Source organism: Platalea leucorodia (assembly GCF_965183815.1).
Source record: "Platalea leucorodia genome assembly, chromosome: 21".
Lineage (NCBI taxonomy): Eukaryota > Metazoa > Chordata > Aves > Pelecaniformes > Threskiornithidae > Platalea > Platalea leucorodia.
The window spans coordinates 564,667-581,704 of record NC_138843.1 but is presented as its reverse complement, the minus strand read 5'-3'; the positions used below and the strand labels follow the sequence as shown (position 1 = coordinate 581,704).

At 49.3% G+C, this 17,038-nt stretch overlaps 1 protein-coding gene across 1 annotated transcript in view; it reads left to right on the top strand.

Annotated features, from left to right (window-relative positions):
• CELF5 (CUGBP Elav-like family member 5) overlaps positions 1-17,038 on the top strand; it is a gene marked incomplete at its 5' end in the record, with an annotated part of 42,386 nt that overhangs the window by 7,013 nt on the left and 18,335 nt on the right. Inside the window, 2 exons of the mRNA XM_082331455.1 lie at positions 1,321-1,403; positions 14,971-15,022. Coding sequence (XP_082187581.1) covers positions 1,321-1,403; positions 14,971-15,022 — 135 coding nt within the window. The remainder of the gene's footprint in view (positions 1-1,320; positions 1,404-14,970; positions 15,023-17,038) is intronic.

Genomic DNA, 17,038 nt, shown 5'->3' with positions numbered 1-17,038 from the left:
GAGAGATCCAGACAGCCCCTGTCCTGCATCCACGTTTGAATCCATGGAGAGCTGAAGCGGCTTTGGAGTACCCCAAGCCAGGCACAAGAACGTGGGGACAAAAGAATGGGCCTCTCTATTTGGGCCATAACAATGCATCTGCAGCCCCAGCACAATATAGACGTGGACATTTAGCAACAAACTGAAGGGACATGTCCTGACTTTGCTTAGGATGTGAAAAGCTGCTGCGAATAGGAGAGGGGTGAGTGAGGGGATCAGATGTATTCTAGCGTTTGAGTCTATTCTCCAGTGCTTTGCCCATCTTCATCTGAAACAACTCAAGTGATGGAGCTCCACAGTCTAATAAATCTCTCTCTGCTAGGAAATGTTTCTTGATAACCAGCCAAATTTTTCCTTTGCTTAGTTTCATTTGATTATTCTTAGCATTAGAGCACCCAAAGATGATCCGTCTTCTTCCTGGAGGGGCTACAATTCTTCCCCTCCTCCCTTGGCTCTGGTGTGAGGCTAAGATGTTGAGTCAAATCTTGACTAAGAATGTCAGGATCTGGCCTTTTCCGTGTGCTTTCCATCCTGCTTCTTAAGTTAGCCCTTGCAGAATGCATTATGCTTTGCTGTTCTCTGTATTTTTCTTGTCATGCATATGCATATTTGCATGTGTTTGTGCATGTTGTATGGGTGTATGTATGGCACAGAAAGCCAGGCCTCTCCTTCTGTAGCTTTCCATGATTCTGTGAATCTGGATCATGGAGATTTCATATGAGCCTAAAATCTAGACGCTTTTCCTCTTTCCTGGCTTTTTTTTTTTTTTAATCGATCACCATACTGGTCCTTGCATCTCCTCTGATCCTTGTGGTTTGGGCTGTTTCTCCCACGGGCAATGTTAGCTTGCGTTTTGCTCTCCTGTTGTTTCTCACCTTGTTCAACACCTGTTTCAAACCTACTTGATTCACTGGGACCCTTTTCCATTACTTCAGCAGACCTTTGATAGGGCCTGCAAGTCCTTTAATGTTGCTGCTTTGTCTTTTTCCCAAGAGTCTTTGACACATCCAAATTACGTGACATTTGCACCTTTAATTAGCAAGCCTCCCCTTCTGCCCTCTCCCCCTCCCCCCCGTATAAAAGGCAGGTCTCGTACAAGGGCTGTCCTAGGCACTTCCTCTGTACCTGAGCCGAAACGTTGGATCAGAGGTCTGCTGGAATAGGGCAGCATCTGTAGTTCTTGTACTTCAGTCACCTGCTGTTACCAAAGAGGAACGTTGTGTCGATGTGTCTAACTTGACATCGTTGTGTCTAACTTGACACTTGCTTTATCCACTGCAGGTTGTGCGTTCCTCACATACTGTGCCAGAGACTCTGCCATCAAAGCCCAGACAGCACTGCATGAACAGAAGACTTTGCCAGGGGTAAGTCCCAGTGAATTGTGCCTGGAGCTCATGCCATGGGCAGGTGAATGGGGGATTGTCAGGTGAGGGAGTGAGGGCGAGAAGTGGCTTAGATTAATTTTCCTGCTTGTGAAAAGAGTGTGGTTTGGGGGTTAGAACAGGGACGTGGGAGCCAAAGCACAGTGCTGCTTGTCACAGAGCTGGCTCTCTTTTCCTCACCTTGCCAAGGCTGCCCCACGTAACTCCACCCAAGCCTATTTCTGTGTTGCTCTTTGGTCTCTGTGGTGTGATGTGACATCTTCAGCTATCTGTCGCTGTCACTAGGAAGCTGTGGGCTTTGGGGTGAATTGTGTGGGCCCAGCCTGCACAGTGGGCACGCTGGAAAGGTGACAGGAGACAAGACAAGGTACCAGACCCTTTTCCTCTAGGTGTGCAGAACTTTCTGGTGCATCCATCGCCCTGCAGGGTGCCTGGACAATTTGTTGGGTGGCTCTGTGCAGGACCCAAAATGATTTCTAGTGCAGTGGCTGAGTTGGATCAGCTTCTCGGAACAAAAAAATACACCTGCCACATCCCATTGTTTGGAAGAGAAGTGGGTTATGTAGGTGAGACTGGCTGTGGTCTGTTCCTGGGTCCTGCTCGCTCTGCAGCTGGTGTTGGGAGCAAGGTGCAGTAGGGATCACAGGAGACCAGGCACTGTGGAACAGGCTCTTCCTCGCAGGGAAGTCCTCTGCCTCCCTGGGACCTGCTGGTGAGCTGAAAGGAGTTCTGAATTGTTGCCATTCCCATTTTGGTATGATGTGAGAGCTTTGACTGGGCAGTTCCCTTGCTGTGCTGAAGGGGTTGATCAAGCACATTGGAAGGATTCATTTGGAGGTGAGTAGGCGGAGGAGTTGGGTACTTATAGACAGAAGCTCATAGGAGGCCCTGAGTGCTCAAGGCAACAGAATAATTAATGTAAACCAGGGGTCTCTGGAGAGGGGTTAGGAATTCTTAACTGTAACGTTTCCTCTTTAACCCACACAGGCCCAAATAGCTTTCCTCACCTCTCCCAGCTCCCCTGAAGACTTCCAGGTGCACACATCCTTTTCCGTATTTATTTACCTGTGCTCCCTTTTTGCATGGGCCTGTGTTGGCATTTGAGGGCTGGAAAATGCATGTAACAATTACCACTTAATAGGATCTTTACTGTTTCAGGTTATCTCAGAGCAGCAAGGGAGAAGAGTGCAGATAACCAGGTGCTCAAATACTGTTTGAGTTAATTTTGTGGGAGGGGGAAAAGGTCAGCCTTTCAGGCTAAAGCAATGTAATCTTTTGTGTGTGCTGGTCCAGGGCAGAATTAACAGAGTCTATAAGAACAAGTCAAAGGATGGAGGAGCAGTCGTGATGAGTCATGGTACAGTGCTTTAACACAGTGTAGAAGACAGACATGTCTCTACCTAGTACCTGTAGAGGGACTCTGAAAGGTTATTGATGTGAGGCTTGGTGGATTCAAGGCAATCTCAGTTTTGCTGCAGTTCTACGTCAGGAATTTGTTGCATGTTTCACTATGTTCTCTACTGTTTGTGCTCTCGGTGGTTATAGAGTGCTGCATGGAATAGTATTTAAAACAGCAATTTATCTGTGATGTGGTGAGCTAAAGGCTTTTTATGTTAAGGGAGGTGTAAGAAACTGTATGAGAACAGTAAGAAGTCTGTGCTAGCTGACTACTTTCAAACATGTTTGTCTGGAGACAGTTAATGAGCAATGTGGTGTAATTAAACTTCAGGATTAAGATGAAGATGAGCTGTGCTGCATTTGGAGCTGTCTGTTTTCAGGCTGGCAATACACCACTTCATCACATTTAGTTTCTCTTTTGGAAAGTCCCTCAATGACTAAGAAGGCAGGATTCTATCTCTCTCTTTGGTCATTTTAGTGGCATTTGGAGATGGTTACTACCAGAATGGAACAGACCTCCATTCTGATGTGCATAGAGTTGGTCTTGGCATGGACATGGGCTGGGTGACCTGAGGTAGCTTTCAGCCCTGTTTTCTGAGCCTGGTTTGCTTGTGTCTGTATAGTATCACTCATCCCTCTGATCCAACTGATCACAGAGAATACTCTGGAAATGAGTCACAGGCAGGAGTGCTAGGTAACTGATTGTTTCCCTATTTTGGGAACAACGCTGTGAAATTTCGTCTCTGTACATTCACATCTAGATGATGATCTGATGAGCTCTGTGGCAAAGCCTCTCACCAGAAATACAGTGAGGGCCCTAGCACAGGACAGAGAACAGAATGTACTGGACCACATCGCTGTGACTTCACTAAATGGGCTGTAGTCTGGTAAACAAGCAATTTCTTGTTCATTTTACCCATTTACTATCTCTTTATTGCATATAGCAATAGCAGGAAGAAAGTTTTAAGAGTGTGTGACATCAGTGTAAGGTGACACAAACTGTCATCTGAATGCAAGACCAAGCATCAGCATGTTTAGAGACAGCAAGGAATCAAACGGGCATAAAAAGGATCTTGTTGGTAATCCTACACTTGCCATTGTATTGCAAAGCAACCATAGATGCCACAAGTACCCAAGTACCTTCCTTTGTTGTCTCACTGCAGAGACCAGTGGTTGATCTCAACAGTTCATGAACCTGAATAGAGACAAATGGGTTTGTTAGTCTAGACTGGGGATTTGGTAAGGACAGACTTATGGAAATGCTTTGATATGGTTTCTGATAGGTCCTTAGGCTGTGATCAGGCAGCTGGAACAGGACTTCTGGGTTCTCTTCCAAGTCTGTCACTGGGTGGGCCTGTGCCCACAGAGTTATTGCTTAGGCCCTCCAGATCTGATGCTAGTGATGTCAGCCCATCTAAGAATGCTGCCACATTGTTACTACAGGGCCATACCTGCAGTGTAGCTTTCCTGAGAATTTATATTTATATTGTAGGTTTTCCACATAAGTCAGTAGGAATCACCATGGCCTCTGTTTGCTTTTATGGCATTTCTGGCAAGTTCTCCTTTTGGGAGATCAAAATTCTTTATTTTTAAATTGAGGACTGTTGGATGTATGGTAGCTAAATAGAATTTAAACTCAAAAAAGGTTATTTTTTTGACAGTAAGGCTTAGCATCTTTTTCCGAAGGTAGATATATTTTTGGCTTTCACCCCTTCTTGTAAGGGCTAATGTGCTCAGGGTGTAAAGCAAGATGACTGTCAGCTGTATATTGTATTATCTAAAACACCTTGTTGCCTTCAGAGCTGGTGAATTGCTGTCAGTGCAGTCTCGAAGTAACAAATACATGAATCTTCCTTTGGGGAAGGAAGGATGGAACTTCCTAGAACAGAGAGGCAAAGTGCATCCTCGGTGAATTAGCAGAAGTGCCTGATCACCCAGACTTGCTAAGGAGCTTAAAAGGATGCCAAATATCTATGCCCTTGCTGTCAGCTGGGGTAGGCAGGAAGAATGCCCTGCCTTGTGGCCATGTGGGCACGGAGCTTGTTTCCACACACTGTGGTGTGGGCCCCGAGATGTGAACAGCAACCTGTGAACCTCGGCACAGCCAAAGGGCTGGCACGCAACAAGACAAGTTTGCCTGTCAGCCTGGTTGGTAAATGTGACAAGCGGGAAGCACATCACACCTTGCTCACAGCGACTCGTGCTGTGCAGCATATAGACAGTGCCAGCATTGTGGCCAGTTCTCTGCCCGGGACCACCTTGTAGCTAGCCTGACACACTCCTACTCCCCACCTTTCACAGTACTTTCTGCGTCCTGCATATGCAAAGATCCTGTTTCATGTTCCCCAGTTTTGCTCCCTGAGGACAGGCTGGGGAACTGCACAATTAAGTCTGACTCAGTCCCAACAAAGCAGTTTGATGGACTCCGAAGACTCAACAGAGATGGAGACAGAGCTGCCTGAGGAACAAGATAGAAACCAGCTCCCTTTGTGGCCCGAGTCCACAGGGCTTGGGGGAAATACAACCCATGGAGGCTGAACAGAGGCAAAATCTTTGGATCTGAAAAGCAGAGGGGAAATCAAGCCCTTACGCTTCTTCCTAAATCTAGTGTCCTCTTCAGCTGCCAGCCAGCCTAGCAGTGCAGTGTTTCACCTTCTCCCCACTCCCTGGCACACTCCTCCCTGGCTCGGTGGAACGATACTATATCTCAATAACCCATGCCTTTGATTTGTGATTGTGCCTTCACTTTGCCGAGTTCTGAAGGGAATTGGAGAGGTTATTAATGACATGCAGTGATCACCCAACAAGTTAAAGCCTCTTGCTAAGTGAAATTTGAGGGAAAAGCAGCCAGCTTTTCAATATTTCGCAGAAACGCTTTGTGTCTCTCTTCATTTGCAGCCAGACAGTTGCAAATTACATAAAATTGCTCCTGAAGAAGAAGGGGAAGAAGAATAGAGGGAGGAAGCGGAGGGGGGGAGGTTTAAAAGAGTAATTCTTCTGGCAAGGTACAGTTACAGTTTTATTTCTATGCAGAACAAAGAAGGGCTTGCTGAAAGGTAGGCAAGTAAGTGGCAGAAATTGGTATTGATCCAAGCTGGGAATATGGTCAGTTTAAGAGCAGTGATGGGGGTACTGAAATGTGGCTACATCAGGGGGAGAACTCATGGATGCAGTGATGGCTTGGGGACGCAGGGACACAGGAATGGAAAATTACAGAGAGCAGCAGCATTAGAGCAGAGAGAGGATATGGGAATGCACCAGGGGTTGAGATGCTGCAGCACGAACTCAGATGGTTGGGCACAAGGATTAATGCAGAGACCCAACAGAGCTTGAGCAGAGAGCATCCCTGTGGGCAGGCTGTCTCCTGTGCTGCCAGGAGCAAGGGCTCACCGTGGGCCATCTGTCAGGATCTGCAGCCTGTGATGATATAAGGGAACACAGGTGACTGGAGGGGTTTTGGTAGAGAGGTCAAAGCATCTCATTCTCCCCTCTTTTGTACAAGTGCTGGTGTGAAGCCAGCCTGTACCAGTATTTCTGAAAGTTTCTTCATGTGAACACTACAGGATATTGCAGCTGGCAAAGCTCGGAGACATGCTGAGGAGCGGAGTAGGGGGCCTGAATGTGTTGGTTGGGAGCTGAAGCTGGTCTCCAGTTGTCAGTCTTTGAGGTGGCCTGTACAGTTTGAGCCTTTGGGCAGGGCGGGGTGGAGAAGTTTTTCCCGCGTCCATCCTGCAGGTTTGATAGACAATATCAGCAAATTCATGAGAGCCATGCAACAGTATCAGTAGAAGGTAGCAATACAGAGAGCCTGTTAAGGCTGTCTCATTGAAATGGCAGCACCAGGACATGAAGGTACTGGGCTAAAGCAGCCCCTGGGCAAGGGGCAACAGAAGTGCCTGTTCACTGCAGAGAGAATTGCAAATGCCTATGCTGGTGGGGGTTTGGCTTAAGGGTCTGGGAACTAGCAGTAAGGCAAGGCAGCAGCCCTACGAAGTACATACCCTGAAGAGGCAGGGGGAGAGCAAGCTGCCAAGGCAAACATTGGTTCCTGCTGCCTATGGAATTGGAAGGATAATGAAATTAAAGATCAGCACCCATTCCCATGCTGACCAAATCCACACATGCAGGCTCTGTCCTGTGCACAAGGGGCCTCCCTTTCTCCCTAGAAATTGTTGCCCTTTGCACAACCGGGCACTGACATGTCCTTGTAGCACAGAGTTTAGACTTTTGTCTCCCAGAGCTGGCATGTTTCCTGGTGAGCTCACCTGTGGTTGTGAACACACAAACACACACGCACCTGTGCACCAACCCAAACAGACCTTCATCTTTGCAAAGACACCCACACTCCTGAGCATGACTCTGCATTCCCATCTCCCCAGGGTCATTTAGTATGTGTGCATGCACGCAAGTATTTGTGAATATGGATATAGAATCACAGAATAATTTACATTGGAAGAGACCTCTGGGGCCTCTGGTCAAACCCCACTCAAAGCAGGGCTAACTACCTCAGATCACTGAGGACCTTCTCCAACTGAATTTTGAATATCTTCAAGGAGGTCCCGCAGTCACTTTGGGCCTTTCTTCTGGTCTGTGAGCATCCCCAAAGTGAAAGAGTTTATCAGCCATAACTTTTGTTGTTCAGCCCAGAGAAGAGATGGCTCAGGGGGTTCTTACGGTGGCAGTAGGCCTTGGGCCTATTTTCAGTGGATTTTCCCATGGGCATGTTATTGCAGGAGGTTTTGCACCACTCGGAGCCATTAACGGTTGCCATGGGAACTGGTGCACTTGGCCTGTGTGCAGCAGCCTGGGCGGAGGGTCCCTGCTGCTGTCTGCTTGGCCCCATCCGCAGCTGCCAAAGTGTGTGAAATTAGCAGAGACCTCTTTCCCCAGCTGCTGTAATTAACCTGCCATGGCAGAAGAAGAGGTGGGGGTATGGCGACATTGAGGAACTGCCAGTACGCCCGACTGTCAGGCCCAGACCGACTACAGCATGTTAACCTTCCAGCACATCCATGAGAGGCCTGTGCAAGCTCTCTGCAGACCTAGCTGTGTCTGTCAGCTCAGGGTTCCTGTGCCCCTCGCTCTGCCCTTTGCCAGCTTGCTGAGGTCCTTGGAGGTTCCCACTTGTGCATGGAGAAGCACCTGAGCATGTTCACTGTCCAGTGCGGCAGGGTCAGTGGTGCACCACTGAGCACAGGGAAAGATGGGTGTTGAATGTCTTCTCCAAACAGACTGACAGAAAGATCAAAGCCAGGTGAGTGTGGCAGTGCTCCCAGCTTTCCCTTCTGCAGCTTTCTTGCACTTGCTCAGAGTAACTTGGTGACCCATCTCATAGCATCTTATTCCTGCTTTTTGTAGGCCTGCTAAGCACTTTCCACCTTACTTTGAGCTGGGAGTGGCTCCTGTGATTACGGCCTCCTTGGGCAAGCTGAGGATGGCAAGACCCTGTCTCTGTTGAAGCAAGATCCTGCAGCTGATGCAGGGCTGTGGGCCTGAGCACCAAGCTGTGCCTGGGTCCTCAGGCGCGTGGCTTTCTGGTGGCCAGAATGATTTCTTGTGGTCTTGACAAACTTGCTAGAGGAGCTTTTGGGGTTTCCAGTTCCTTCGGCCCTGTCTTGCAAGAGTGGGGAGGAGCACGAGGAAGTTTGGGGCCAAATACTACTACTCTTTGCACTGCTGAAAAGCCCCCTTGAAACCAGAAAGATACTCACCTGAATTTGGCCCAGGATTTTTCTTCCTGTTGCCTCTGGGGGAAACTTGTTGTTCTAGCACCTGTAGAAAAGGATTTGAGAAAGTTGGCACTTTCCTTTTCTCACCTAAAAGCTCCTTTGACCTTCAGTGGCACTAATCACAAGTGACAAGCAGAGATCAGGGCAACAGGGAAGATCATCTAATGTCCTCCTTGATGCGGTGCCCTGCGGTGCACTGAAACATCAAGGAAGGAGCCCCATGAGGGCACACTGACCATGGAGTCCTGAGAGACCACACTTAAATGTGTCGGCCAAACAGTCACGTACATGATAGGGGCTGTAATTGCTGTGTTGGGCTGGCCTCCCTGCTGGTTGTCTGATGTTAATGCACAGTAATGGTGCTGTCACTTCCATAGAGATACCAGGGAGATCCAAAGGCTTTCTGAGTCATGGTGATAAGTTGCTTGCCTTCCTCCCAGAGCAGCACTAGCTACAGTGGGGACAAGGATGTCTGACTGTGTTAAGGGAGAAGGAACACAGAGGAGCAGAGAATCCAAGAGGCAAAGCAACCAGTCCATGTGTGTTGTGGCCCACATGCTGCTCAGATGTCTGCTTGCTGATTCCTGCATGCACTCAGCTTTGGTGGGAAATGGTAGATAACTTCCCTGCTCTGCCTGATTTGCCCTCTGTGCTGGGGGTAGGGAAAATACCTCCCAAAGAAACTTGTGAGAGGAGTTTGAGTCCTCCTCTTGGTGACACAAAGCATTTGGGTGAAGTCCTCTGACAATCTCCCTTGCTCATGCAAAAAGAGATGGCCTTAGCTGTGCAAGGCAGGAGCTATGCGGTTTGGACTCTGCACTTCGCATCCTGCTTCTGCTACAGACTTCCTGCATGACCTTCATCGTCACGTGCCTTGATTCCCCCACTTGGAACACAGTACTCATAATTATCCTTGCCTCCTTCATAATGGATGAGGCGAATTGATAAGCAGCCTTTAGAGCTGTGCTGGAATGGTGCTCGGTGCTAATGTTGCTCATATTTCTGTGCGAGACAACTCCCCTTTCTCAGGGAAGGCTGATTCTTCTGCATGGGACCAAGGTATGCTGAAACGTCAGTGGAAATATGCAAGCAGGAGACTCGAGCACTGAGACTGGCACCAATCCATCACTGCTTGCATTCCTGACCAGAAACAGAATCCAAATGAGCAAATCAGCATTTAGATTTATGTACTCTGCACAGCTAGAAGTGGTTGTGATCATTCAGGCAAGGCATTTTTAACTGTCCAGAAAAGGACCAGCCCACAAATTGCAAAGCCTAAGAGCCCAGGACCTAATTCTGCCAATGGCCTTGGATGCCTTTTGGTTCCTGACGTCCCAGAGGAGCCAGCCTGCATTGTGTGTTTCATGCTCTCTGCCTCTGACCCACTTAACACTATGAGGTTCCCCTGCATTGCACCTGAGGGGCTATTTTATATCACTTACTCCTAATTAATAGAGAGGCTTGCCTTGTTGTCCCAGGGGGCTTTCTCTCTCTACCCAACTTTTGCAGTTTGAAAGCTGAGGAAGCGAGAGCTGGGGATCACTGCTCCTCCTTGGAGAACATGGCTACCAGACTGCTGAGATGACAGCTCATGCTGGGCATCGGTGTAAATGTGGGGAGCTAGTTCACCTCCAGAAGGTTTTTTTTGGTGTGTGGTGAGAGAAATGGTGCATTTTGGCCTTGGTGAAACCAATAGCAAAGCTTCCTCTGACTTTAGCAGGGCCAGCAATTTTCCTTAGATCCTTGATCCCAAGAATGCTACAAGGGTGGGGGAGCATTTCCTTGAAAGCAGGGAGGAAGCCCAAACAGAGCACAGTTCCCTGTTTCTCTAAGCTGACCAGATGCTGGGGATGGGGTGCGATGTGATCTAGACACTTGCCAGCAAGGCCTGTCACCCTTGGCTCTTCCCTAGAAACCTCTAGGCTCTCTGCTCCCTGAGGGCTACGCAGGAAATGTAGCTGCTGTGCTTTGTACCATGTAACGCTCTGGTGGTCAGTATAGCTCCATGTCCTCATCAGGCTGGCCAGTTGCTTCCCACCAGTAACCTCAAAAAAAGCAAGCTAATGAAGGCTGCGTCCTTGTTAGGAGGAGAGCCATGCAGACAGAGAAACATCGTATGTGAGAGCTGTGGGCTGTGGAGGGTAAGCATGGCTGTGTTTGGAAAGGGAAGGTGTGCATCCAGCCAGGAGGGCAAATGTGAGAGAGAAGCTGAAGGGGGGCAGTGGGAGCTTTGCCCCCTCCCATGTTCTGCCTCTCTGGTGTCCATTGCTGCATGTGGCTCCAGAAGGTTTCTTGAGTCCAGTGGGTCATGGAGCTGACAGCTCTTAGTCTGTCGTTAGCAGCGGGTAGGAAGTGCGGGGGTGAGGGACTCCGGGTGGGGGACATTTGGCCCATGGTGGCCTGACAGCATGTGATAAATGTTAATGTGATATTCTTCAGAAATGAAGAATAATAACGCTCAGCTGAGTAATTTAATGAGGAAAATAAAGCTCAGCTAGTGAGGCAGGCACAGGCTCATAAATCATTTGCTCAAGTTCTGTATGCCACATGTGTGTTCACATATGTTTGTGTTCTTGTGTGGTAAAGGCATGCATGTCTGTGCATGTGCATCTGCTTGGCACTTGGAATTTAAGACGGGCACATCCTGACTGTTGGATTCTGGGCCCAGCTGCGCATGTACAAATATGGCTTTCTTAGGGTCAGGTGTGTTCTCTGATTACCGTGCAGCTTGAGATGATGGCTGGAGGCCAGAAGATTTGTACTTCCAGGGTTTGCTGTGCAAGCCAGAAGCTTGTCCTCCCTGCTGTCCTGTTACTCTCTTTCTCCCTCAGATGAAAGGGTGAAGCTTGACCATCCTTTCTGTGTGTTGAGTTCCTGTAGGGGACAGAGCTCTTTGTCTGAGCGCTGTATACAGAGTTTAGGACTCCACAGGGACACTTCTCAAGGCCTTGCAACCTATGTTGTTGAGTTAAAGCAACTGGGGACTCTTTGCATTTGTAGTCTCACACCTGTGCTTGAGAGGCCTCTGACATTTTGTTCATCTTTAATGGCAACATGGGACTTAGTAGGATTAAAGTGTTGTTATCCTGTTTGTGGAAGCCTCTGGGTGTCCAGTTCTCTGCAAGGAGGACCATGTCTGCCTCTGCCTCAGTTGGGGGACCTCCCATTTCAGGAAGCAGCAGGCAGAGAATCCTGCTGCTCTTCTTCAAGCCTCAGCATCTGGACAAATTTCTTGTATCTTGTTTTCTCCTCTTTACTCACATCTTCCAGAACAGATGAAGACCAGCCCAAAGACGAGAACTCAGTTCGGTGGGTGGCTCTCAAAGTCACTGGAGCTGGCAAGGTCTCTGGAAATGGGTAGCTCTTGACTGAGGACTTGGTCTGACATTGGCAGAGAGTGAGTCTTCCTGTGCCCTGCCAAGGTGCTGTGTCAGGTAGGCAAGAGAGAAGCTGTGGCCACAGCTGTGGGCTGCAGAGCAGGCCACATGCTTGATCTCACCCTAGACAGCCCCGCTTCCTCTTGTCGCTGCAGCCAGACACTCCTTCCAGACTTGCACCAGTGCTAACCCACATCACTGTGCTGGCATCGGCGCTGGCACCTCTACTACCGGTGCTGTCTTGCAGGCATTTTGCCATGGTCCTGCTGTGGGCATGTTGCCCTGGTATGGGTGTGTGACTCTGCGGGGTACACTCCCCCATGGTGGGCAGGTTCAGTAGGGCCAGCCATGGCTCACCATCCCAGGGGCAGGCCCTGCAGTGCACCCTTGGCTGCGTAGCAGTCCCTGGGATGGGGGGAAAGAAAGGGGTGGACAGATGGGTAGAGGGGGGCCCCCTCCCCAGAGATCATATCAAAATATCTCTTTTGTGCAAAGCAGAGGGAATGCCCCCAAGAGCTGGTTTCCATGGCAACTACAAATGTCAGGTTCCATGTGGTGAATAACTGTTTCCATGACAACACCTCCTTTACCCTAGGTACTGGAAGCTGGAGTGAAAGCCCTGTTGGGGGAGGGGACAGGGAGATGTCCTCAGGTACTTAACCCCCTCCCTCACCTCTCCCCATCATTTCCTACTCCTTGCCCCAAGCCCTCAGCCCCAGCATCCCTGGGTGGGTCTGTGCTCATGTGGGGGTGTGATGCTCTTGGCTTCCACGGCATCCCTTCCTCCCTCCCCCCAAATGGATTTGCTCCTCACAGAAACTGAGATCTGAGTCTGGCCCTCTATCTCCCTCCCCATCTGTTTAGCTTAATTCTGGTTTTGCATCCTGGGTAGAAATAAAGCTATTTCTCATTGCTGTGGGAGCAGTGGGGAGTGCGGTGGCCAGCTGCCCCTCTTGGCTCTGCACTGAGTCCTCTCTATCGAGCACACATCTGGGCTGCCTGCCCTCTCCCACCCAGCCTGCTGCTGAAACACCCCCAGCCTCGGCGTGCACAGGTATATTGCCAGAGGCTGGGAGCAGCCATAGGAGCCACTGCCTCTCAGGGAGAAAATCTGAGGCTTTCTGGAACAATGTGTGACTTCATCCTTCTGAACCCCTGCCCCCCCATCCCACCCCATTCATGGGCTGAAAGAGATGCCTGGTCCTTGGCAGTTCTTGGGGGAAACAGCAACCCAGAGGCTGGTGAGTGCCAGTCTTGTACATGCTGGGGTCATGTGGCAGCACAGCGGGATGTTAGGAGCTCTGCAAATCCATGCAGCCGATTGAGAGTGGGAAAGGGACCCTGCGCCTTTTCCTCTCCCCCAAATGACACAACAAGTCCTGGGAGATGGAGTTGGAGTTGGCACTGCTGCTTACCGAGGTGCAGCATGGCAGCAGCTTGGCCTTTCTTTGAGGAGCTGCCAGCCAGTCTCTGGCTCTGTCAAGCAGCCCCATATCGCTCCTTGAGGCAGGGATGGTATCACTTGGGACTGGTCCCAGCTTCTGCTCATCCTGCCTGAGATCCACCAGTCAGTGGAAGCCAGCTCACAGCCCCCAGCTGCCACAAGTGCTCTCCCATGCCCAGCAGTCAGGCTTCAGCAGCGGTGTGCCATGCCACGGCAGCCTGTCACCTTCTGGTTGGCATCTCTGTCCTGTGAACTGCAAAGTTACTTCATGGGTTTCCTCCAGCTGTTGTGAATGTGGGCTCTTCCTCTGGTTTCTGGCCAGTCTGGCTCAGCCACTGCTTGGAGACTGACAGCAGTCCACATTTTGCATGCTGGCTTGTAAACACATTTCAGTTGGTGACTTTTATGGCTTGATTTCATTTCTGTTTTGTTGTGGTTGCTGTTTTTCCTGAAGAGAGGGGGCAGACTATGCCTGGACCTGCAACTTGCGTGCAGGTCTTTCTTACCTGAGATATTCTGATTGTTTTTTTATTATGAATGTCACTGATTCAAGTCACTGTCAGCCTCTGTGAATGATGCTGAGAGACATGGAGTGAGATGTGCTGTGAATGTGGAAATCTGCCTTGTACACCATTCCTCGGAGGAGATTCTGGCTCAGCTGGCTCCTGCTAGCCTGGGAAGGAGGCTACAGCTTGTCCGTTGCCTTTCTGGGCAGCACAGGACGCACATACTTTCCAGCAGACAAGAGTTTAGCCCTGCTTTGCAAATCAGACAGTTAAAGCTGTGGGTTACTTAATGCGTGGAAGTGTTCTGTCTTACCTGGAGAGACCCCGTATCACGTGAGCTAAGCTACCCCTCAGGCTTGTTGCTTGTGGTTGGATTATTGCTGATGACACTAACGGGTTCAAGAGAGATAAACAGCTCTGCTCCACAACCAAGCGAGACAAGTTTTGTTGCTTTCAACCTGAGCGTTCCCCGTGTGGACAGGAGATGTTGCTGGAGAGCAGCACTGCCCTTCTTCAGAGCCACTCTGGTGTACAGAGCTCTGACTGCATGGGGGCTGGGGAAGGGAAAACATAACGTGCCTGCTTGCTGTACTGCTTCTAGCCAAGTCCAGAGGCAGTCTTTCCTCCCTCCTGCAAGGAAAGTAAGTGGCTCAGTTAGGTGAGGTGACCATGCCTGCATCGAGTCAGGGTGGGCATAGAAAGAGCTTCCAGGCATAGTCTCACCTTAGGCCACCCTGACCACTGTTCAGGCTCCAGTCTCATGGTGATGAGCTGCTTCCTTGGAGTCCTTTCTTTGCCACTTGCTGTCTCTGAGGAGGTGGAGATTTATGCATGGTGGGCATTTCCAGGAGAGCTGTTCCCTGCAGGCAAGCAGCTGAGCAGGGGAAAGCACCAGGTTTCCTTTTGAGAAGTCTGAAATCCATGTGGTCCCTTCTCCAAGGGTTCTGGTTGCCATCATGATGTCTTGGTTCCCTTCTGCCACTCTCCTACTCTGCACAGCAGGCAGAAAGGGGCACCCTGGTGCCACTGCCGGCAGTACCGTGTGCCAGGCAGATGGGCCAAGCTCTAACCCTCTGCATTTCTCTTTCATTGCAGATGGCGCGCCCGATTCAAGTGAAACCTGCAGACAGCGAGAGCCGTGGAGGTAGTTGTCATCTCTCCTTGTTTCTCCTTTGGTGGCTTTGTGCTTGTGAGGGGGACCAAGTAAAGATGCAGAGTCCTGACCTGGCCTTCCTCTGTCCGCCATCTGTATGCAGGGATGTTTGTATGTGGCAGGGAATTTGGGGGGGCAGGAGGAGAGTCTAGGGATAGGCTTTGATGGGGAGCCTTCAGCTTGGCACAGCAGGCAGCTGAGAGCACCCCAAGTCCTAAGGGTAGTAATGTGGCTGCCTGCTCCACTCTCTTTCTCAGCCCTTTGAGGGTACTATTAGCCTGACAGTGTCTGCCTCAGGAGGTTACTGAAGCAGGCATGCACTTTGGTGCATGGCACGAGGGCTCCTGGAAGGTGTAAGCAGCTGGGAAGAGGTTTCTTCATTCTTCTACCTGATCAGCCCAATAAAAGCCAGATCCCTGCAGCAGCACTGGCTTTTTAACCTGTTCAGCTCACTGCTCCACAGCTGATTCTCCTGTCTGCAGCTCACTCCTCTGCCTCCTCCATTGCTGTTGGACTGTCTCAGCCCCTTCATTCTCAGGCCTGCAGCAGCCCCCATCACCCTCTCAGGGCCCAAGTGCTGTTGCAGAAAATAGCATGTGATGGGGAAATAGTGTCTGAAGGGAAGGGATCCTGAATTTAGGCCTGAGATGGAGGTGCTGTCAGCCTGCAGGGGACCAGCTTGATTAGAGCAGCATATACGGAGTAGTTCAGAGTTGCAAGACTGGGAACAGAAGAATCTCTGTTAATTTAGTGGGGAGCTCACAACAGCTCAGATGCCTCCTCCAGGTGGAAAAGGTTTGCAACTCCAGCCCTTTCCAAATTTATGAACTTGTTTTGCTGCTTTTCCTTGTCTTACCGATACATTTCTTTTCTCTCCATTCCTTGTGCTGTTGGTGCTGCCTCTGAAAGCAGTTTAGTAGTGGGGAGTGGAGAATGTGTGTGAGACTGTCCTGTAGGGCAGCATATCCTGCATGCTGTGTTTAGATTTGGAAGGCTTTTGTTTTAAATTTTAAGGGGTCACTTCCAAGCAGTTTGTAGTGACTTTCAATTATTGCACTGGCAGGAACATGAGATATATTTTATAATATTTTATATGAATGTGTGTATTTATGGTTGTGTGATCCTCCTTTTTAGAAAAAAAAAAAGTTTATCTGCTTAAGTCAGATCATTTTTCCAAACAGAATCTGTGACTTTTCATTATTTACTTGAGGGATAAGACACCTGACTTTTACTGAAGTCTGGGCATTTTTATTCCCTTGGGCTATACGGAGAATCCCAGACACGCCACCTATAGACGTACTTCTTTTGAAAAGAACTGTGGCTTAAGCCTCCAAAGAAACTAGCATGCCTAAAACACATAGGACTGGATTCATCTCACCTTACTTCAGCCCCCAGGTTCAGGGTTCAGGTTAAGGTCCTTGTCCATGCTATGGACAGTAAAAAGAGAACAGTGCCTTCAGGGTGATTCACTCTCTCACTCTTGACACCAATATTAGGAATGGATGAGCTATCCTTTAGAGTGCCTGCAGTGCGGATAGAGGAAGACAGCTGCTCACCAACACCTCATATTGCCTCTAAATACAACCATTAGGTGGTCAATCCTTCACCCACCACATTGATTTTAAAAAATTGCACCTCAGATTTCTAATTAATTCAGAAATTGTGTAGTTGTGTCTGAGGTTATTCCTAATGAGTCTTTTAAAAAAAAAAAAAAAAAAAAAGCATAGGAGACTGGGAAAGCCTTTGCCAGCCGTACCAATAATTCCACATCGCAAAACCATTACATGTACACACTGGCAGATCCCATGCACTCTCAGGCTGTAAGACATGGCTGCATAGCAACCCTCACAGCCAACACAGAGACACAGGCAGATGTACCTACAGACAGATGTCCCATGTGTGCACTGCTTTGCAAATACATACATGTGCCCACTTGACACACACATTCATAGGCAAATGCACGCATTTACCTTCACCAGTACCACCCATGCACAGCTGACCCCCTGCATT